The following is a 23,048-nucleotide window of genomic DNA, read 5'->3' as shown; positions in this document are numbered from 1 at the left end:
AACTTTAAGGACAGACACCAAAGATCTTAAAACAGCTTGGAACCTATCTTCTTGCAAATTTACATTTTCTAATATAAGTCTCTATTTCGTCTTAAACTTGTAACCATTCCTAAATTGTTGTCTTCTTGATATTTTAAATGTAATTTCTTAAGTTTAAATTTGTTTTCTGTACATGCTTCATATAATTCTATTATAGCTGAAAAAAAAAATAACCCAGAAAAGGGAAGAGAATTGCTTCTGGTGTATGCCAGAGGTTCAGCTGCTTCATTCTAATATTCCTTTTTAAAAAAAAAAAAAATCTTTTTTATAGTTACAGATGGACAGCATGCCTTTATTTATTTATTTTTTTTTAACGTAGTGCTGAGGAGAATCCAGTGCCTCACACATGCTAGGCAAGTGCTCTGCCACTGAGCTACAGCCCCAACCCTACCTAATATTCTTTCCTTTGGAAAAACCTGCCTGCTTGTGATTAGGAAAGTCCACAATAACCATGTAATGATTTCACCATGTCACATTGATACTATTGTTATTTTATTTTTTGTCAGTACTGGGGATTGAACCCAGTTTCACCCATTCTAGATGAGCACTCTACCACCAAGCTACATTCCCAGCCTTTCACTGATACCATTCTTATGCAACAACACACCAATAAAAGCCTCCTTAATACAAGAATTTTCTTTTTTAAAAACATTTTTATTAGTTGTTGATGAATTATTTTGTTTATTTATTGGTATGTGGTGCTGAGAATCAAACCCAGTGCCTCACACATGCTAGGCAAGCACTCTACCACTGAGCCACAATCCCAGCCCAATATATGAATTTTCTTAATTATCATTTTTAAATTCCTAATATATCCTTATTATTTATAAGCAAATGAAAAAAACTTAAATCTGCCAAGAATAATTATATTTTCTAAGATAGCTTCTAATTATGGAAGAATACTTCTTTCCACTTTTAACCAGTCACGGCTTTAAAACTACTTTTACATTTTTACTCCACCCGACTATGACCTTGATAAGGAGGAGACCAAATGTGTCAGTATTGGTTACCACTCTACCAACCACAAAAAATACTTATAGAATCAATGAGTGAAGTATAAAAGAAAACATTCCCAATGAAAGTAGCAATGTTTTCCATAAATAAGATCTAAAGCTGAGTTTTGGAATAATTTTATATCACTTAAAATTTTTGCAGTCATACCTTTTTCAAAACTGAAGAATCTGGAACTTCAATTGTTGTGATATAAAACCATGTTCTTCTGTACTGCCCAAAGACAAAGGGATGGAGAAGTTTGTTTTCGTCTGTGAGACAGCATTTTCTGAGCAGCAGATTCCTTAATGCGGCTGTCGTGGAAGGGTAACACCACACCCACAGAACTTCTCCATTTGTGTCCTTTTCTACGGTGGAAAGATGGTCACTGTGAGAATGCCAAACAGCAGCAAGGAAGTGAATTGATTGGTTACTCACAGGCACCTAGTGGAATCAGTTTTAATACCCCATTTTACAAAGAAACCTGGAGCACTAGAGATACCAATTCCCATGAATTCATGATTTTGAACTGTAGACACCAGAGTAAAAGTTTTTTTATGACAAATCACAAAGGAAAATTTAGCTATAGATATTTGGTATATCCTCCTTATCTCCTCCCACACCAATATTATTTACTTGTAATTACACTAAGTTTTTATCTAGTTCTAAGAATCTTTAATAAACATAGAAAAGATTTGTTATAAAAGAAAAAGAAAAAGGGATATAGCACCCCAAAGCTGGTGCTGAAAAAAAATTTTTTTAAATAAGAAGTGAAGAAGATGGTGTCATTTCTTTTAAATCATGTTATATACCAATCGTGCAAATTCCCAGTCCCTAAAGTTTTTAAAATAATAATAATAAAGTTTTATCCAGTCATATGTGTAGCTTTATCATCAAATACCTCAATTATAAAAAGAAAACTTTGCTAATAATAAAATTCACGGGGCTAGGGGTGTAACTGTAACTGAGTAGTAGAGTGCTTGCCTGGCATCATGCAAGAGGCCCTGGTTTGATTTAAAGCAAAGGGTAGGGGGAAGCAAGGCAAAAAGAACTTAAACTTTAGAGAAACAGCCTACTGCACATATAGCAGTAAAAATTACATTTGGGGACTGGGGGATACAGTTCTGTGGGAGAACACTGAACTAGTATGTGTAAGTCTCTAGGTTTGGCTCTGGGGGGAAATATATATATATATATATATATATATATATATATATATATGTATTCATATATTTAAAATATATTTATATATATATATATTTTAAATACAAGTTTTGATAGACTTTTTATGCAGTATGATTTTAAGTGTGTAACTAGATTAAATAATCTAAACATTTTAAAAGCTCTTGTATTATGGAAAATATCAACTATGTAAAAAATAGAGAATAATAAAATTAATTTCCCTTCTCTATCACTGATCTTCAACAATTATCAAAACCAGGTCTTTCATTTTTCATATGGGAAAGGGATATCCTAATAAATTTATTATTATTATTATTATTATTATTAGGTACAGGGGATTGAACCTAGGGGCTTTTTACCATTGAGTTACATGCCCAGCTTTTTTTATTATGAGACAGGGTCTCACTAAGTTACTAGGAACTCATTAAACTGCTAAGACTGGCCTCCTACACTTAATCCTCCAGCCTCAGTGTCCCAAGTTGCTGGGATTACAGGTGTGGGCCACCAAAACAGGCTACAATAATTTTTAAAGAGATGGGGTCTTACTATGTTGCTCTGCCTGGGCTTGAACCAAGCAATCCTCTTGCCTCAATCCCCTATGTAGCTGGGACTACAGATGTCACCACACCACTGGCACCACCTTTATTTAGAAACAAATCCCTTCTAAATGCATGTCAATATGAAAAACAAATCTTCTGAATTAAAAAATATGATGATAAGGGGCTGGGGATATAGCTCAATTGGTAGAATGCTTGCCTCACATACACAAGGCCCTGGGTTCAATCCCCAGCACCACCCACACCCACACCCACACACACACACACAATGATAAGTCATCTTTTTCTTCCTTGCTACTAGATAAAGTCAGAGTCTCCCTCGTCCTTAATTCAGAAGTAACTTCTGGCAGGACTAAGATGCTGGATTTTAGGCGGTTTAAAGCGGTTTTCAAATCAGGTTAGAAATTAATTCAGGAAGCTGTTCCCTGATAAATGTACTCTTTTGAGACAATGAAAAAATAATCAACACATTTCTCCAGTTCTCTAAGTCTAAGCAATGTTCTTGTACTTTGTGGGGATAGAAAGAGCATTTGAGGGTGTGTTAAAACCTCAGGAGAATAAGACTTTTTCAAAAAGAAACGATGGATGTTTATTTTCCTTCAAGCAGCTGAGTGCTGACAAACGACTCCTTGAGATGCCCACCCCTCAAGCGCTGCACACGTTCTTGTTTGCCCCGAGATCCAACGAACTTCCCAACCATCAACTGCTCAAAGCTAACCGGGATCCCACTGGAGAGTATGCAGGAACTCCAGCTCCGCGCACGAGCTCGATCATATGATGCCGGAGTTCTCCTCTGGTATGAGTGGGGACTCAGGGCTTTCCAGTCCTGGCTGTCACTTCCTAGCGTGTGTCGTGCACAAATGACACCCTGGGCTTACATCTGATGTTACCCACACCCCCCGGTGAACTATACACGGGGTATCGTTAATCTGTGTGTAACGCCCAGCACCCGGGCCCAGCCACTGGGTCTCCAACCGCTAGATCCCACCACCCGGTGGGCCGGGGCTCCGCGGCGGCCGCCGGCGCTGCTCCGCAGGATGGCCAGCCATCTCCCGCCCCGCCGCCCGGGAGCGGCTCCCACCCGGCCGACCCGGCCTCCGCAGTCTCCCAGGTCTACGGCAGCCCGAACCTCGGGCTCCGCCGGGCAATCTCAGGCGTACTAGAGGAGCTCGGTCTTGGCGTCCGGGTGGCCCCGGGATGGGCAGGCCCCACGCGCGGCCGCGGGACGAGGGCGGCGCGCCAGGCCCCCACGCCTAGAAGGCCAGGCCCCGCTGCTCCCAGCCCAGGCCCAACACCACCCGAGCCGCGGCCTCCCACGCGGGCGGCGCCGGAATTGGGGTGGGCGCCTGCGTCCTCACCGATCAGCCCAACCCCGAGCATCAGCTGAGTGTCCGCCGCCCCAGTCGCAGCCATCTTCTGCCGCCGCCGCTGCGCGCCGCCCTGGCCCCAGACCGCCAGCCCCGCCCCTCCAGGAGGCCCCGCCCCTCACATGTGGGCCCGCCCCTCGCAGGAGGCCCCACCTCGGCCCGGCCCGGCCCCGCCTCAGCTGGTCTGACTTCTTCCTGCTCCGCATTCTGAGGTCCTTGGACCTTGACCTGCTGGAACCTCTCCCAACCACCGGGGCCCTCGCGGTTTCTCTAACCCCATCTTCATCGACCAGCTCCTCAACCCACTCCAAGCTTCTCTACCCTCCTCATTCTAGCTCCTTCTCGCAAACTGGCTCCAAAGGACAAGTTACCCAGTTCCTGAAAATTGAGGTAGCCTGAGGATGGGGGAGTGCCCCCATTCATTCATTCACTAATTCATCCAGCTTTTCGGAAATTGAAAACAATAAATAATCTAGGACCTAACACGTACCAGGAACAGTGTTGACCACAAACATTCTACTGAGGAAGATGGACAACTATCGAAGTAAAATAAATAATACTAGGACGCGTCAGAGTGATAAGCACTATGAAAGCAAAAAGTGTAGTGTGTTGATAAATAGAGGTGTGCTGATTGAAGATGGGTGTCTAGGAAGCCAAGGAAGCCTGAGGAAGGGATCTGAAGGATAGGAAGAAACTGGACAAAACAAAACGTTTGGGTGACTCCAGGATCCTTCCTCCTGTGTTCTCTGCCCACCCCCAGCTCCAAATCACACAAAATGAACCATGGAGAAGACCTTCGTGTTTATCAGCACATAATCCCACCCCCATCTTTTAAAAAGTTTTTTTTACTATGAAATATTTCATACGTGAATACCAGCTCTCTAAAGACAAAATCACAACCGTTTATTTACTGATTTATTTAGCTATTGGATATTGAACCCAGGGGTGTTATACAACCTCTTTTTTTTTTTTTTTTTTTATTTTGGAACAGGATCTCACTAAATTGCCCAGGCTTCCTTCCAACTTATGAGGCTGCCTCAGCCTCTCTACTCACTAGAATTATAGGCAACAGCCTCTGCACAGGCTTGAATTTTAAGCTGAGAAGAGGTTGGCTTTATAGACAGAAAAAGAAAAGAAAAGAAAAAAGCAGAAATGAAGAACAAAAAGGGGATTGGCCGTTTCAAAGTTATTTCATTTTGGGGTTAAAACAGGCTTTCTTTCTGCCTTCTCTGCTACTCAGGTAAATTGGGCCTCTTCTGATGGGTCATTGTGAATTGCCTGTTTTCTGCAAACAGGCCCCATTTTCTAGTTGAGTTTGATTACTTGGCATTTAGCACGAGTCATTTCCTTTTAGTTTGCTATGTTCTGTTGGGCTAAGTGCAGGAGCTTAGTCCAAAACAATGGCCTCCTATACATTTTATTTTATTTAACGCATTCTAAGGAAGACGTGTAGTCACAAACCAACTTAGGACATCAGAATTCACAAATGAAATCAAAGCTACCCCTAGTCTTCCTCAATTCCCTTCCCCTGTTATTTTTAGTTGTTATTTTCCTGTTTTAAAACTTTAACACATATCATCCCATAAAATATTGTTTTCCTTACTTTGAAACTTTATACCAATTTAACAGTAGCTCACTTTAAACTTAATTTTTTTTTGTAGTTGTGAATGGACAGAATGCCTTTGTTTTGTTTATTTTTATGTGGTGCTGAGGATAGAACCCAGTGCCTCACACATACTAGGCAAGTGCTGTACCACTGAGCTACAGCCCCAGCCCTCACACTTCTTGACTGCTGGGCATTGTTGTGTTTTATTCATATCACTTCCTTAAATCCCCACATCACCCCGTGTGCAGGGCCTGTTCTAACTCCCAATGTACAGGTGATATAAATGAAAGGTGATGCAACTTGCCCAGGTTCACAGGACTTGCAAGTGGCAATGCCAGAAAATAGCCCCAAGAGCTTAGACTCCAGTCACATGGCTGGTGGCTGTACTTCACAGGCTCCTATTCTGTATTGTACCATTTGTATTTGTCTGCAACTTGCTTGTCTTGCTCAACTTTATGTTTTTATTAAAAGATTTATTCACATTTATCCAAGTTCTGTATAACTCTGGTTTGGTAATTTTAACTGTTGAGATATGATTTTGTGTATGAAAAGATTATTATTTCCATTGTCCCTTGATGGATATTAGTTTCTTGTTTTCCACTTTTATCATAATGCTGCCATATTTTGTGCAAGTTCCTTGTTCTACTTGCTTTTTTTTTTTTTTTTTTTTTTTTTTTTTTTTTTCAGAGAGAGAGAGAGAGAGAGAGAGAGAGAGAGAGAGAATTTATTTATTTTATTTAGTTCTGGGCGGACACAACATCTTTGTATGTGGTGCTGAGGATTGAACCCGGGCCGCACGCATGCCAGGCGAGCGCACTACCACTTGAGCCACATCCCCAGCCCTCTACTTGCTTTTAACCTTGGGAAATTCTACATCATCAAAATTTCAATGCCATTTCTGCTTTAAACCTAGGCAAAACTAATCTCTTCCTCTTCCAGGGTTTGATAGCATTTGGCCACAGAGCTAGGATAACATTTTTTCATTCGAGTATACATAGGTGTGTATATGGCTCTTCTATTTCTCCCACTAGACTGAGGGCAGCACCATGAACTATGTGCCTTTGGATTCCCTATGCTTACTGTCATACGGAGTAGCTATTTATATATCCAGTTCTCACAGAAAATAAGCAGTATTGGGGTTGAGGAGATGCAGATTCAGAATCAGTTTGGAAGCCAAGTATATACTTGTACTCAGGTATCATCGGCCTTTGCAATATTTAGTAAGGTTTTTTTTTTTTTTTTTTTTTTTAAATATTTATTTATTTATTTATGTTTTAGGCGGACACAACATCTTTGTTTGTATGTGGTGCTGAGGATCGAGCCCGGGCCGCACGCGCACGCCAGGCGAGCGCTCTACCACTTGAGCCACATCCCCAGCCCTTAGTAAGGTTTTACAAAGCATTTATAAGGAAAATAGACCCTCTTGTGAACTTCCTTTAATAACCTTCACATGAATCTGCAGTCCCTACTTTAAATACACCATCCAATCAACCAGGAAAATTATAAAATCTTAACATATTTCAGTTACTGTTATAGGCTGAATTGTGTCCCTTCAAAATTTATTTTGAAACTCTCACACCCAGTACCCCAGAATGTGACTGTATTTGAGACAGGGCCTTTAGAGAAGTGATTAAGTTAAAAGAAAGCTATTGGGATGTCCCCTAATCCAATCTAACAAAGGGACCTTATGATAAGAAGAAACATAAACACAAGAGACAGCCACCTCCTGGTGGCTGCTGTGAGCCAAGTGGAGGGCCGCAGAAACCTGACAACATACTCTGGTCTCAGGCTTCTAGCTTCCAAAACTATGAGAAACTTGTCATGATTGCCCCAGCCAACCAAGCAGATGCTCTTAGGAAATTTATATTAGATATGTGGAGCCTGGCCAGAGATTGTATTTCTGTAGGGTTTTCCCCTCCTCTTTTGCAAAAGAGTAGCGAAAAACAAAAACTTTGAATCATTAAAGGTAGCCCCTTCTTTTCTCTGCAGTAAATATTTGAACACTTGCTTTCACTTAGATAGTCTCCCATGAACAGGCAATCATTCCCTTGTCTGGAATTAAGATCTACAATCACATTATTTTGTGTTTGGAGGATTTTAAGAGGAAAAGTGTTAGACTCACTAGGTGATTCCAATACCTCCAAGGAGAAAAGGTGACAAGAGACATGTGTGGAATGATGGACCTTGGAAACAGTCCTGATCTGCTGTTCCTAGGGTAGTTAGCCCCCACCCCTTGCATAGTCTGGGCATAGGGGCCAGATCAAAAGTCCTGGTTTACAGAGTTTATCAGTGAGTCAGTGAGATCTTCCATCCTCCTCCAAGAACCAGCAGAAGTATCTATGCTCTGAGGAAAGATACTGGGGCCCAGACCACAAAGACAGTCTTCCATAGTGATCTGTGAGGCTGTGATAGTTAGTCACAAATGGAAGTGTGTTGAGAGCCACAGCCGAAGGGGCCCCAGCAAACTTCCAGCTGCCAGTAAACTTCCAGCTGCCAGCTGATGATTGGCTCACAGCGGCCCCAGCAACATCTAGCTGATTGGCTCCTCTGTGGTGATGCTCATTGGGCTGTTTCCCTGCCCTTTCAGACCACAGAGCTGCTCATTGGGGGACTTTTTTGGCTCCGCCCACGTGACCCAGCCAATCGGCCTCAAGAGCAGGAGGATTGTGGGAGGTGGAGAGAAGCTTGTGTGGGAGAGAGAGGCTTGTGGAAAGCCGGTGGTGGCAGTTGAGGCTCTGAGGGTTTTTCCTGAGGAGCTGTTTTGTTTGGCGTGTGTGGTTCTAAAAATAAAGTTAGTTTCTTTTGACAAGTGGCTCCTGATTGTGCCCAGCCAGACTGCGGCATTTGGTGGGCCCTACGGGGAGCGACTGAGGGTAAGTGATAAGGTAAACTGCTCGCCCCTGAGGGCAGGGCGAGAGGATGGGTAGCCATTTTAAGATTCCTCTTTCATTTTGCTTCACTTTTGTTTTAAGTTGCCTGTCCCTGGAGATGAGTGAGATGGAAGAAAAACCGCTCACATCTGAGGAAAAACTATTTACGTCTGAGAAACAGATAGGGAGAAAGGACGGATGCACATGTCAGGAGGATAGAAAGGCTATAATGACTTTTTGTTGTTCCCTTTTTATTTCATTCTGTCTCGGTTTTGTTTGGCGTCATCTTGTTGGGTTGTATTATAGTAGAAATACGGGATCAGAAATTAGTAAAAAACAAACTGAAAGAGTGTTAAGTAAATTGTTAGAGGAAGGAGGCATCTCAGTAAAATCAAGAACAATCAGGCATACGTTGATACAATACAAAAATGTAGCCCATGGCTTTTTAAGGAGGAGTTGTTAAATATATCACAATGGAACCATCATGGTGAAGATTTAAAAAGAATAGAAAAGAAAAGCCCAGGGACTCTGCCAGTTGGCACATTGCCATTGTGGACGTTCATATCTTGTTTGCTTAGTCCAAAGCCTTCAGTTCAGACAATGGTAGAGGAAGGAGAAGACATAATGATTCAAGTAAAAGAGAAGGTCTCTCAAGTTAGTCAGACAGAGGAAAAGATTCAAGTAAAAGAGAAGGCCTCTCAAGCTAGTCAGACAGAGAAAGAAAGTGTAAAACAGAAAAAGCCATCAGGGGGAAAGTTACAACAGGAGACTGCTACTAACACCTTTCTATCACCAGAGGACGTAAGTGTCCAATCAACAGCACCACCTCCATATGCTGGGAGGTCCCCAACCCCCGCAGTTGATAGTTGGGATCCTGAGACAAGATCTCAAATATTAACATGCCCTGTATTTGAGGCAGGAGGGCAGCGATTTTACCAAGTTTTAAATTTCAAAACAGTGAAGCAGCTAAAAGAGGCTGTAACAACCTATGGTCCTCAAGCACCCTTCACTGTAAGCATGGTCGAATCCATTAACAACTTGAACATGACGCCAGCAGATTGGGCTAATATGTGTAAAGCTGTGCTAAATGGGGGACAATACCTGTTATGGAAGGTTGCCAATGAGGAATTTTGCAAGGAGACGGCTAGGCGAAATGCAGCAGCTGGTTATCCTCAGAGAAATCTAGATATGTTGTTAGGAAAGGGACCTTATGAGGATCAGCAGCAACAAATTGCATATGATCCTGGCGTATATGCACAAATTGCTGCAGATGCAATTAAGGCATGGAAGACTTTACAAGGACATGGAGGTTTACAAGGTCAATTATCTAAGGTAATACAAGGAGCTAATGAACCTTATGCTGAATTTGTAGATAGGCTTATTCAAACAGCTACCAGAGTTTTTGGGAATACAGAACAAGCAATGCCATTACTAAAACACCTGGCTTATGAGCAAGCGAATCCTTGGTGCAGAGATATCATTAGACCATGGAAACATGAAGATTTAAACACATATATTAAGTTATGTAGAGACATTAATGAACAAGAGCAAGTCGTGGCAGCTGCAGTAAAACAGGCTTTAGATGCCAGAGACATTAATGAACAAGGGCAAATTGTGGCAGTTGCAGTAAAACAGGCTTTAGATGCCAGGCCAAGAACATGCTACAATTGTGAACAAACAGGACATTTTAAAAGGAATTGCCCCATTGGAGGAGGGTTTAACAAAACTAGGTATCAAAGGAGTAGAATACCAGGTATTTGCCCACGATGCCGTAGAGGGAGACATTGGGCTAATGAATGCCGTTCTCAAACCACCATAGAGGGTACTCCATTATCAAAAAACGAACAAGGACCAGGTATTTATCCACGATATCGTGGAGAAAGGCATCGGGCTCCATTGCCAAAAAATGGACAGGGGGGCCCAATGCTCCGGGGCCCAAAACCACAAATATACGGAGCACTGGAGGAACCCAGCAACCCCATCAGGGTAGTGCCCAGGACACATTGTCCATCAGATCCCTCATCAGACAAACCAGAGGGAGCGCAGGGTTGGACATCTGCGCCTCCGCCAGAGCAGTACTAACTCCAGAGATGGGAGTTCAAATCATTCCCACAGGGGTGAAAGGACCTCTTCCCAAAGGAACAGTAGGCTTATTATTGGGACGCAGCTCTTCTACTCTAAAAGGACTTATGATAAGTCCTGGGGTAATTGATCCCGATTATGAAGGTGAAATAAAAATTATAGCCAGTTCTCCAAAGGGTATATCAGTAATTTCACCAGGAGATAGAATAGCACAGTTACTAATAATACCCAGCCTACATGATAAATTTTCCAGTCGTACTGTAGAAAGAGGTTCCAAGGGATTAGGCTCCACAGGTGTAGATTGGGCTATGCTTTCTTTAAATTTAGATTCTCGCCCCATGCTAAAACTAAATATTCAAGGACATGAATTTCATGGGCTACTGGATACAGGTGCAGACCTTAGCATCATCTCTCGTCAAGAATGGCCAAAACATTGGCCATTACAACAAGCCACTCAAATGCTTCGAGGCCTAGGAGTGGCGACTAATCCCCATAGAAGTGCAATGGTATTAGATTGGAAGGATCCTGAAGGATGTCAAGGAACTATACAGCCATATGTATTGGATCATCTTCCAGTAAATTTATGGGGACGAGATGTCCTAGATCAATTAGGTTTGACATTAACAAATAACATCAACCAAAATGCACCCAGTATTATGACTAGACAAGGTTTTAGGAAAGGAAAAAGATTAGAAAAACAAGAACAAGGTATAGCAGCACCAATACAAATAGATCAAGGAACGGACAGACATGGGTTGGATTTTCAGAAAGGGCCACTGAGACAATACAAATTACTTGGAAATCAGAAAGACCAGTATGGGTTCCTCAGTGGCCCCTGACTAAAGAAAAGATACAAGCAGCCCATGACCTGGTCAAACAACAATTAGCAGAAGGACATATACAACCTTCTGTATCTCCCCTATCTGTTGGTGCAGCGACTTTTGGTAGTGTTGGGGTATTTTTGCTGATGATGTCATTGGTGGTACAATTTTTCCAAAAGGAGCCGTCAATTGGCTTGGTGTATCTTCCTCCCTTCTGCTTGTCATGATCGTCCAGCTAAAATTTGGGGGCCAACAGAGGTGAGGCAAAGAACCTCACCCCCCCGCTGGTACAAAGACCTCTCCACAGGTGTGGCTGTATACTGGACCGGTAGTCAGTGACGGGTAAGATCCAATTGCAATGGTACCAACCTAAGGACCATATGTACTATTGGACAACCTAAGGCAGGCACGGTCCCTAAGCCACATGCTTGTTGTTTAAACAGAGAGGGGGAGATGTTGAGAGCCACAGCCGAAGGGGCCCCAGCAAATTTCCAGCTGCCAGCAAACTTCCAGCTGCCAGCTGATGATTGGCTCACAGCGGCCCCAGCAACATCTAGCTGATTAGCTCCTCTGCGGTGATGCTCATTGGGCTGTTTCCCTGCCCTTTCAGACCACGGAGCTGCTCATTGGGGGACTTTTTTGGCTCCACCCACATGACCCAGCCAATCGGCCTCAAGAGCAGGAGGATTGTGGGAAGTGGAGAGAAGCTTGTGTGGGAGAGAGAGGCTTGTGGAAAGCCGGTGGTGGCAGTTGAGGCTCTGAGGGTTTTTCCTGAGGAGCTGTTTTGTTTGGCGTGTGTGGTTCTAAAAATAAAGTTAGTTTCTTTTGACAAGTGGCTCCTGATTGTGCCCAGCCAGACTGCGGCATAAGTGGAATGATCCAGAACTTACTTCATAATCTACTTGGATTTTTTTGATGGCCAAAGAGTAAACCCTGGGGCTCTGGAATGCCTTAGCCCCTTCAATCTGTTATAACAAAATACCATAAACTAGATGGCTTCTAAACAACAGAAATTTATTTCTTATAGTTCTGTAGGCTGGGAAGTCCAAGATCAAGGTGTCAGCAGATTTAGTGTCTGATAAAAGCACATTTCTTCATATACAGCTGTCTGCTTTCTGTAACAACACGTAGCAGAAGATTGAGAGAGCTCTCCCAGGCCTATTTATAAGCTTATATTTACGGGAGGCCCCACTTTCACGATCTAATTAACTTCAAAAGGCCCCACATCCTAATACCATCAATTTAGGGTTTAGGATTTCAACATATGAATTTTGGGAAGAGACCATAGCATGTGACAATTAGAAACAAACCCTTAAGAAATATGCTGGACATGGAGGAGCATTCCTGTAATCCCAGCTACTCTGGAGGCTGCTGCAATAGGACTGCAGGTTCAAGGCCAGCCTGGGTAACTTAGTGAGACCTATCTCAATTTTTTAAAAAGGAAATTGCTGGGTATTCACTTTTTTTTTTTTTTTTGGTTCCAGGGATTGAACTCAGGGGCACTTGACCACTGAGCCACATCCCCAGCCCTATTTCGTATTTTATTTAGAGACAGGGTCTCACTGAGGCTGGCTTCGAACTTTTGATCCTCCTGCTCAGCCTCCCAAGCTGCTGGAATTACAGGTCTGTGCCTCCACACTCAGCTGGGTATGTACTTTTAAATTTTAATAGATATAGATACTCTATCTTCTAAAAAGTCTTCATTAATTAACATATTTTCTTTAAATGCATAAAACCTGTATTGACTACAACTAGTAATTTCCTAATGAAATCAGTATGAACTGCCACATACTCAACATGCAATTAAAGTCATATTACTTTTATTTTTCCTAGTAAATTCTAAAGTATCTATCTGTCTTATTATCAGTGAATTGCAGGGGCCTGACTCCCACAATTACTTTTAAGAAATAATCAAGCATACAAAAATGTTTGGCCAATGGTGTTTATGCAGTGCTACTGGTAACTTTAAAAATGTGAGAATTACCTAAATAATACATTAATGAATAAACTTTTTAAAATTATGGTACAGATGGGTGTGGTGGCACAGGCCTGTAATCCCAGCAACTGAGACAGGAGGATCGAATTGCAAGTTCAAGACCAACCTCAGCAACTTAGCGAGACCCTAAGCAACATAGTGAGAACTTGTCTCAAAAAAAAAAAAAAAAAAGGCTGGGTATGTGGCCCAGTGGTAAAGTGCCCTTGCTTTAAATCTCTAGTACAAAAAAAAAAAAGAGGCTCCATTTCATACTGTAGAATGCTATGAAACTATGTAGGAGCCTGTAACAGTGACTGACACTTTGGGAGTTGTCCTTTTCTTCCCTTCCCTTCCCTTTGCCTTTCTGCAGGGTTCTTCCCCTCCCTAACTTTGGCAAATATACCTCTTTCCTTCTTACCCAGCATTCCTAATTCTAGAGAGAAGCCCCACCTAAAAAGGTCAAGGTATTAGTTGCTAAGTTATCTTTCTTTACATTTACAGAGCCCAGGATATCTGCTGACCTTCAGATAACTTGTTCTTTTAACCCAGTGCATAAACTAACACAAAGTATGTAAATTGCTGTGAGATTTAACTTGCATGGAAGTAATATGTTTCCCTTAAAATGACTACAGAAGCCTCTGGAGATCAAGTTTCATAGTGATATGCCAAAGAAGAAAAAAAGAGATGCATGTCTGGGATGATGAAGACCCCCCTCAGATGGACCTTCCTGTCCATCTTTTCCTTATCCTCCCCATGAAAGCCCCATGTGCTCCTGAGTCCTCCAAGATGAAGCTTTGAGGGTGACAGCCCCTCCATCTCTCAAGATGCTGGCCCTCGAATAAGCCTAATTTCTTCAAACTCTTGTCTCCCAAATATTGGCTTTCAAATGGCCAGCAGCCTAGACTGTAGTCCAGTAACAGACATGTATTTACTAACTTAGTATAAGCCCATGTATAAGCAAAACCCTAAGCTGATCTGGTTATTTGTAGGATGAGGTACCCGTACGCCAAACTTCCTCAGAGGAAGCATGTGGGGAAATCGTGTGAAGTAAAGTTTGGGGTGTGCACCCCCATAGTTTTCCAACCTTTTAAAATGAGATTATATTCATATATGAACTGTATAATAAGAATTCAAATATAAATATTTACAAATATTTAAAGTTTATAATATATATATATATATATATATATATATATATATATATAATATGTATATGTATAAAATACACTATTTGGACTGCATGCCTATAAAAATACCATAGAAAAACTTTGGAAAAAACTCATTTGCTAATAGCATTTTCTTTCTTTCTTCTTTCCTTTCTTCCTCCCTCCCTTCCTTCCCTCCTTTTATCTTTTCTTTCTTTTCAGTTTTCTAGGCATAAAACTTAGGACCTCTAATGTGCTAAGGCATGTGAGCTATCACTAAGCTACATCCCTGTCTGAGTGTTTTCTTTTTTAAATATTTATTTATTTATTTTTAGCTTTAGGTGGACACGGTATCTCTATTTTAATTTTATGTGGTGCTGAGGATCGAACCCAGTGCCTCACGCATGCTAGGTGAGCACTGAGCTACATCCCCAGCCTCGAGTGTTTTCTTGAGTTGGGCAAAACTTTGTCAATTTTTCCTTCCCCCTTTTATTTATAATTCAAAATTTCAAAATACAGTATTTGTTTTCAGTAGTTCAAATTAAATATTCTCAAAAACTGCAATGCATTTTATAATTACAATTGGTAGCAGGTATTTTTTCCCCTTAGTGGTATGTACAATAATTATGCTTCACCATTAATGGCATTTCTAGATTCAATGAAATAAGGCAAATAAAAAATATGAGAGAATACGTTAAATCCATATACCCCAGATCTACTATTTTCACATTATCAAGGTCATTGACTGAATCTCACAGAGACACATTTATCTCAAAATAATTTTGTGTGGTATTTGGGCTTGGGGAATAATTTTTCACTAAATTTGCAAGAATACAGGGTTAGTATAACAATTTCCCTTGCATGATGTGCACTGTGCAAACATTCATAAAACAGTCTGTGACATAGCTAAAGGCTAGGGAGATGGATACAGAGGTGATCAAAGCAGATTTCTTGTCTGAAATTTTCTCCTAATCAGGCTGAAAAACAGAAGGGGAGAGGGAAGTCATGGCCAGTTTTATTGCTTTTGGAAATTCAGAACTAGACATCCAAATGTGAGAGAAAAAGGTAAAGAGTCTCAGGATTGAAATGGAATAGAAGTGTTGGATTTATTGCCTCTCCTTGCTCCTTGTCCTTGCCCCAGGGTAGGCACTCAAATAGTTCCTCAATGAATAAGTTAGGGAGCAGGCCCATGTGGCCAAGGCCTATAGGTGCTAACTTTGTCTCTGGCACATAAGAAGAATTCAGAAAATAAATGAGGGAGAATGAGAAGGAAACAAAGGATTTGAGGGAGATGGTGGTAGGTGCAAGGAGGGGGAGGATAATGAAGGCCAGCTGTGGAGACATTGTTTATAGGAAGGGGATGACTGGAAACTATTTCATCAGTTTGTATTGTCAGACCTGCCAGACAGGTTCGCCATAGTTAAGGAGAAAGGAGTAGGTGGAGAGAGGGAGAAGGGAGGCATTCCCATCCAACCTTAGCTTCAAGACTGATCTCTGTGCTGTCACAGACTGGGGCATGGGAATAGACTGAGTTCAAATTCCATCTTAGCTGCGAAACCTCACTCATGATGATGTTCTGTGCTTGTTTTCTCAGTGATTAAGTGGGAATAATCATACTCTGTGCTTCCCTAATAAAGGCTCGAATCAGGAAAAATCTTTATGCAACATTTGTAGATAAGGAGAGACCACCCCAGATTAGATGATTTGTTTAAAGGACTCATAGGATTCAACATGCAGCTGTATTCACGGTATTCATGGATATGATTTATTACAGTGCTCCACCACTGAGCCACAACCACAGCCCCCAATCTCCAAAAGCAAAGGGAAAAGGTGACAGGGTTGATGCCCAGAGAAAATTAGGCCCATGCTTCAAGAGTCCTCTCCCAGTGGAGTCCCACAGGATGCCAGCAACAAGTTGTGACAATACTTGTTTATTTTTTTTTTTTTTTTTTTTTTTTTTTTTTTTTAATTTTTTATTGTGGGTTGTTCAAAACATTACAAATTTCTTGACATATCATATTCCACACTTTGATTCTAGTGGGTTATGAACTCCCACCTTCACCCCATACACAGATTGCAGATTCACATCAGTTACACATCCATTGATTTACAAATTGCCATACTAGTGTCTGTTGTGCTCCGCTGCCTTTCCCATCATCCACCCTCCCCCCTCCCCACCTCTCCCCTCCCCTCCCCTCCTCTCTCTCTACCCCCTCCACTGTATAACCCTGAGGGTCTCCTTCCATTACCGTGCAATTTCCCTTCTCTCTCCCTTTCCCTCCCACCTCTCATCCCTGTTAAATGTTAATCTTCTTCTCCTGTTCTTCGTCCCTACTCTGTTCTTAGTTACTTTCCTTATATCAAAGAAGACATTTGGCATTTGTTTTTTAGGGATTGGCTAGCTTCACTTAGCATAATCTGCTCTAATGCCATCCATTTCCCTGTAAATTCTATGATTTTGTCATTTTTTAATGCAGAGTAATACTCCATTGTGTATAAATGCCACATTTTTTTTATCCATTCGTCTATTGAAGGGCATCTAGGTTGGTTCCACAGTCTTGCTATTGTGAACTGTGCTGCTATGAACATCGATGTAGCAGTGTCCCTGTAGCATGCTCTTTTTAGGTCTTTAGGGAATAGACCAAGAAGGGGAATAGCTGGGTCAAATGGTGGCTCCATTCCCAGCTTTCCAAGAACTCTCCATACTGCTTTCCAAATTGGCTGCACCAATCTGCAGTCCCACCAGCAATGTACAAGTGTACCCTTAAGAGAACAAACAACCCAATCAACAAATGGGCCAAGGACCTGAACAGACACTTCACAGAGGAGGACATACAGTCAATCAACAAGTACATGAAAAAATGCTCAACATCTCTAGCTGTCAGAGAAATGCAAATCAAAACCACCCTAAGATACCATCTCACTCCAGTAAGATTGGCAGCCATTAGGAAGTCAAACAACAACAAGTGCTGGCGACAATACTTGTTAAATGCCGTTGACCAGGGAAGCTCATTAGAACTCAGCGCCAGATTTTATTGGGGACCAGTCATGTAGGCAACCCCCTGCCTAGCACCTACCTAAATTCCAGATTCTCAGCATGAACCCCATAATTTAGACACATAATTTAGGAAAGTCAACACTCTTGTGGGTTCTGGGAATGGTGGACCATTGCTGAAATCTAAGCTCCTAGTCACCAGTCAAGAGCCTATCTCACCAGCAGGCTTTCCTAAGGACATCAGTCCCAAATCTGCCTTGTCAATAATATACTGCACAGCCTGCTGGCTCCTTGATCCACAGAAAAGAGTAAGTAGTTGTTGGTACTAGAGCAGATTTAGAAAATGCCCAAACCTGTCTGGTCACGTGGACAAGGGACCCCCACATTTTCCATAGGTGGAATTCAATATAAACCCCAATCACATGTCTTCAACTCAGCTTCCCTATAAGGTTTTTGCTTGAGCAGTCTGAATTTGTAGCCTTACACAGTCTAGACCTTTTCCTCCATTGAATGGTGCCTTCTTTTTCATGTCACACAAGGCAAGGTAGCTCTAAACTTTTTTTTTTTTTTTCCTTTTTGCAGTGCGGGGGATGGAGCCAGAGCCTCATATATATTAGACAAGTGCTCTGCCACTGTGCTACATCCCTGAGCAAAGCAGCTTTAGAATTTTAAATTCGATTAGCATTTCACTGTTGTTTCTCTAAGAATTAATTTGAGAAAACTGTTTCTCTATATTTGTTTTCTATTGCTACATAACAAATTAACAAACTAGAGGCTTAAAGCAATACCTGCTCATGAGTTCCCAGTTCTGTGGGTCAGTGGTCCAAGTACAACATGACTGGATTTTCTGCTTAGGGTCTTGCTAGGCTAGAATCGAGGTGAAAGCTAGGCTGCATTCCTCCCTGGAAGCTCCAGGAAGGAGTTCCAAGCTCAGAATATTGACAGAATTCAGGTCCTTGTGGTTGTGGGAAGGAGACCTTTGTTTCTCTGGAAGGCTGTTGGTCACCCTCAGTCTTTCCAGATTACCTGCAGTTCCCTGTCACTGAGCTCCCTTCATGTACTATTGCTGCTGCTTGGCATCTCTTCCTTCCACAAGCTCAGATGACCAGATTTAAAAGCTCTTGTGATTGGTTAGGCCTGCTCAAGTAATCTCCCCTTCTTCTTCTTCTTCTTTTTTTTAGTTGTAGTTGGACATAATATCTTTATTTTTTATTTACTTTTATGTGGTGCTGAGGATTGAACCCAGCACCTTGCACATGCTAGGTGTGCGCTCTACCACTGAGACACAACTCAGCCCCCAATCTCCCCTTCTTAAAGTCAACCATAACATAAAACATAACCTAATCCCCAGGGATTAGGTAGGGCATGGGAACCCCCCTGTACAACAGAGGATGGGAATGTTGGAGACATCTTAGAATTCTGTCCGCTACAATCTTCACTCCTTTTGTTTATTCATATATCACATTATGTATGGAGTGAGTGCTCTGTACCAGGCAAGACACAAAAGTGAACCAAACTTGACCCCTTAAAACTTACCGTCTACTGTGATGAGACAACAGTAATCAAGGAAATGAAGAAAACTATCAGTTAACTGTGAGTGCTCTGCAGGAATTCCAACAGCATGGTCTTCAGATTCAGATTGTTAGGTAAGGGTTCTCTGAGGAGATGCCACTTAAAGTTGCTCCGTGAAAAGATAATACAAGGAAAAGGTCCATGCAAATATCATCTAATCTCTGCCTCCTCAACAGGAAAGCTCACGCCCTGTGTCTCCACATTTCCTTGTAATCATGTTTAACATACTTAACAGAGAAGCTTGTTTTTAAACCACACCCTGAGAACCTCTATGCACAGTGTTACTCACTCCACTTTTGTGGCTTAGTTGGTTAGTATAGCTTTGGACATGGCCTCCCAAAACCCCAAGCAGAAGCTGGGCTTCGTGGCTTGTCAACAGTGACAAGTGTTACTCAATGAACAAATTAGGGAGCAGTCTCATGTACCAGTTCTCATAAACGTGTTCCCCTTTTTCCCCTCAGCCTTCTCCTAAGGCCTACAGAATGTTAATGGATGAAGACAGCTGAGCGTAAGATGCATTTCTCTCAATAAGTAGCTAACACTGACAGGATATGTTTCTGCTAAAAATACATTCAATTGAATTTGCATTCCAATTTTCCTGCTGTAAATTTCCAGAACTCAAAGATCCAATGAGAATTGCCAGGCACAATATGCTCCCTTCTGCCCTTGATATATCCCTGTTGAAAAGATTTCAACCCCATCTGGACACTGTCATGGTTAAGAATGCAAAGCTAGGGCTGGGGTTGCGGCTCGGTGGTTAGAGCGCTGGCCTAGCATGTGTGAGGCACTGGGTTTGATCCTCAGCACCACATAAAAAATGAATAAATAAAGGTGTCCATCTACAGCTAAAAATTAAAAAAAAAAAAAAGAAAGAATGCAAGGCTATAAGATTTTGGATCTTGTTATCTTTTTTTTTTTTTTTTGATGTAAGCAGCAAAGAGGTATTTATTGCGAGCTAGCTCAGTCCTCTGGGCGCACACAGCAACTGGTGACGCTGAGAGGCCCCAAGCTCAGGGTTTGCAGCAGTTTTATACACTCTTTGGGGAAGGCAGGGACTTCACATACATCATAGCATCTCTTAGCAAATCATCACACACCACGAGAAAATCATAAAACAACTCTAAAACATGATTTGCACATTCACTGGTGGGAACAAGTTGGGTAAGGGTGATTGGTTAGTACAAGAGGGGATTCGTTTGAACTGATTGGTTTAAGCCATGAGGGGAGTACCTGCTGAACTACATGGTTTCCCAACATGTTATCAACCACCATAAACTACTGGGAGGGTCATCTGGCATCCCAGGTATTTTCCCTGTTTCATGCTGATTGGTGGTTGCTATGGGTCTTCACCTAGCCTGAGTCAGGGATGCCTGAGGCAGCAGATCTCTTCTATTATTTGTAGATAAACAACTCAGCAGGGTGGGTATGTGCCTAGGAGTGCTCTGTGGGTTTTTCTAAGGACAAGGGTCATGCCCCCTTTCTTGGACAGGCTTTGCTCTGAAGTAGAGGCTGGTTTTTCATTCCGCCCTTTGTCTGGAAACTTTGGAACCAAACATGTTTCCCTCAGTTGGGGTCTATTTGGGCAGGCTCTACAAATTGGTAAACAGTAACCCTCAGGGGACAGTCTTCAACTTCCCAAACTCACTCAAAATTGGCCTCTTAGATCCAACCTGACTCGATTTATCTAATTACACTATCTATCTATTTCTGGCTTCATCCCCCCCTCTAATTTTAGGAACTCCTTATTGCTGTAAGGAGAAGGGGCGATGGCTCATTCTGGCTGCTTCAGAGCTGAAATGGGGTGTTGAACGTGAGGGGGCTCAACGACGTAGGGGAGTTCCCTTTTAGAAGTCAGTTCCATTTGAAGTCTGGTTGGGGAAAAACAGGTTGTCATCTGGGGATGGGTGCTTCATACAACTTTAGAACACCAGCTTGATAAATGCTCTTTTAAAGCTTCTACCTAAAAGACTTGTATACCAGCCGGGTTTTCATCACCTCTTGATCGGGGTGTCTGGGTAGGCTTATAAGGGGGATCCCAGATGAGCCCCCATATGTTATGCTTGAATTTGGGACCCCTAAAAGACCACCAGAGACCAAGATCGATGTAAGCAGCAAAGAGGTGTTTACTGCGCGAGCTAGCTCAGTCCTCCACGCGCACACAGCCTGGACCTTGTTATCTTGAAGTTGGAATGATTAAGGGGCTCTGAAACACACGCTGAACAAACACCTTCTGTGTGTTGACCATGTACCAGGCACCGTCTGTGCACAATGATGAGCTGTCCCAGTTGTCACCTTCAAGGGAGATCAATATGCAAATTGTCAAACATAATATAGGAGGCTTTTTTTTTTTTGGTTTTGGGTCTTGCTGTGTTGCCTAGGCTGGTCTTCAAATCATGGGCTTAAGCGATCCTATAGGGTCAGCATCCCAGATAGCTGTTATTAAAGTGCACACTATGCCTGGTTTAGGAGGTTTCTTTTCATCAACTAGATCATCTACGGAGCAAATATTTACTGAAGGCTTATTATGTGCCAGGTACTGTTATAGGTGTTACAAAAACACCAGAGAACAAAATGGACATAAAACCCCTTGCCTTAATTAGCTTATATATTCTACAGGGATGGACAATAAATAAAATATATTGGGGGTCAGATGGTGATAAGTACTATAAAGGAAAATAAAAAAAGGGTGTTAAGGATGTTGGGGTTGTGGCTCAGTGGTAGAGCACTTGCCTTGCACACATGAGGTATTGGGTTCGATCCTCAGCACCATATAAATTAGGTAAATAAGTAAAAGAAAGGTATTGTGTCCATGTTCAACTAAAAAAATTTTTTTAAAAAAGGGTTCTTGGGGCTGGGGTTGTGGCTTAGGGGTAGAGCACTCGCTTAGCACACGTGAGGCACTGGGTTCGATCCTCAGCACCGCATAAAAATAAGTAAATAAAATAAAGGTATTGTGTCCAACTACAACCAAAAAAATAGTAAATATTTAAAAAAGAGTGCTAGGAAGTATGGAGAAAGGGAAGCTATTACTACTTTAATAATTTAAAGAGGTGTGGGAACCAGACTGGTGTGGTGGTGCATGCCTGTAATCCCGCAAATCAGGAGGCTAAGGAAGGATGATTGCAAGTTCCAGGCCAGCCCGGGAAACTTAGTGAGACTCTCTCAAAATAAAATAAAAAGCAAAAAAGGGGCAGGGATTGGGGATGTAGCTTGATGGTAAAGTGGCCCTGGGTTCAATCCCTAGAACCTAAATAAATAAGAGGTGAGAGAAAACCTCATTAAAAAGGTGACTTTGTGGTGGTGGGAAAATAATAAATCACAGGGGAGACACTGTAGGGACAGACTGTGCATGCCATTGTGAGGACTTTCACCAAGTGAGCTGTCAAACTATAGGGTCTTGATCAGGGGACTCTGATCTCACTTTTGTTTGAAAAGAGTTCCTCTATTTGCTATATGCAGAGTAAAGAGAAGAGGGCTAAGAAGTTAACAAATAAGTTAGCAAGCTATTTCATCTTAGATAAAAAGGAGTAATCACCTGGCATGACTCCAACCATGTGGTAGCCATGAAGGTCATAGATATAGGGTCTGTTGGATGGACTGATTAGAGGTGGAGATGTATTAGAAAAAGTCAAGGATGTTCCCAGTATTTTTTACCTGAGCAAGTGGGAGAATGAGGTTGCCATAATTAACATGGAGAAGGTGACAGGAGAATACTGGAGACAGGAAACCAGGAGTCTGATTGGGAGCAGGTTATGAGCATACAGTGTGTTCAGTACTTAGCCATTGTGTGAAATGGGCATCAGGTGTTACAGGTCTGGCTTTCAGGAGAGAGGTCAAGGCTGGCAAT

At 42.1% G+C, this 23,048-nt stretch overlaps 1 protein-coding gene across 4 annotated transcripts in view; it reads right to left on the bottom strand.

Annotated features, from left to right (window-relative positions):
• The window catches only part of Dennd10 (DENN domain containing 10), a 43,963-nt gene that overhangs the window by 15,580 nt on the left and 5,335 nt on the right, over positions 1–23,048 (bottom strand). The window contains exons 1-2 of one of the 4 annotated variants that reach the window (XM_058581332.1): positions 19,166–19,794; positions 1,201–1,417 (exon numbers count right to left, since the gene is read on the bottom strand). Coding sequence is in view for 1 of the 4 variants with exons in the window: in XM_046450098.2 (XP_046306054.1) it covers positions 1,201–1,397; positions 4,127–4,181 (252 nt within the window). In the remaining 3 variants the exon portion in view is untranslated. Of the gene's footprint in view, positions 1–1,200; positions 1,418–3,897; positions 4,008–4,126; positions 4,213–19,165; positions 19,795–23,048 lie in introns of those variants that run through there. The other 3 variants (XM_046450098.2, XM_046450099.2, XM_046450100.2) reach the window with 3 other exon arrangements.

This window comes from Marmota monax, unplaced genomic scaffold, assembly GCF_021218885.2.
Source record: "Marmota monax isolate L192 unplaced genomic scaffold, Marmota_monax_Labrador192_F-V1.1 WCK01_AAM20220418_F8-fsc00004, whole genome shotgun sequence".
Taxonomy (NCBI): domain Eukaryota; kingdom Metazoa; phylum Chordata; class Mammalia; order Rodentia; family Sciuridae; genus Marmota; species Marmota monax.
The sequence above is the reverse complement of the archived record's forward strand: the minus strand, read 5'-3'. Positions and strand labels throughout refer to the sequence as shown.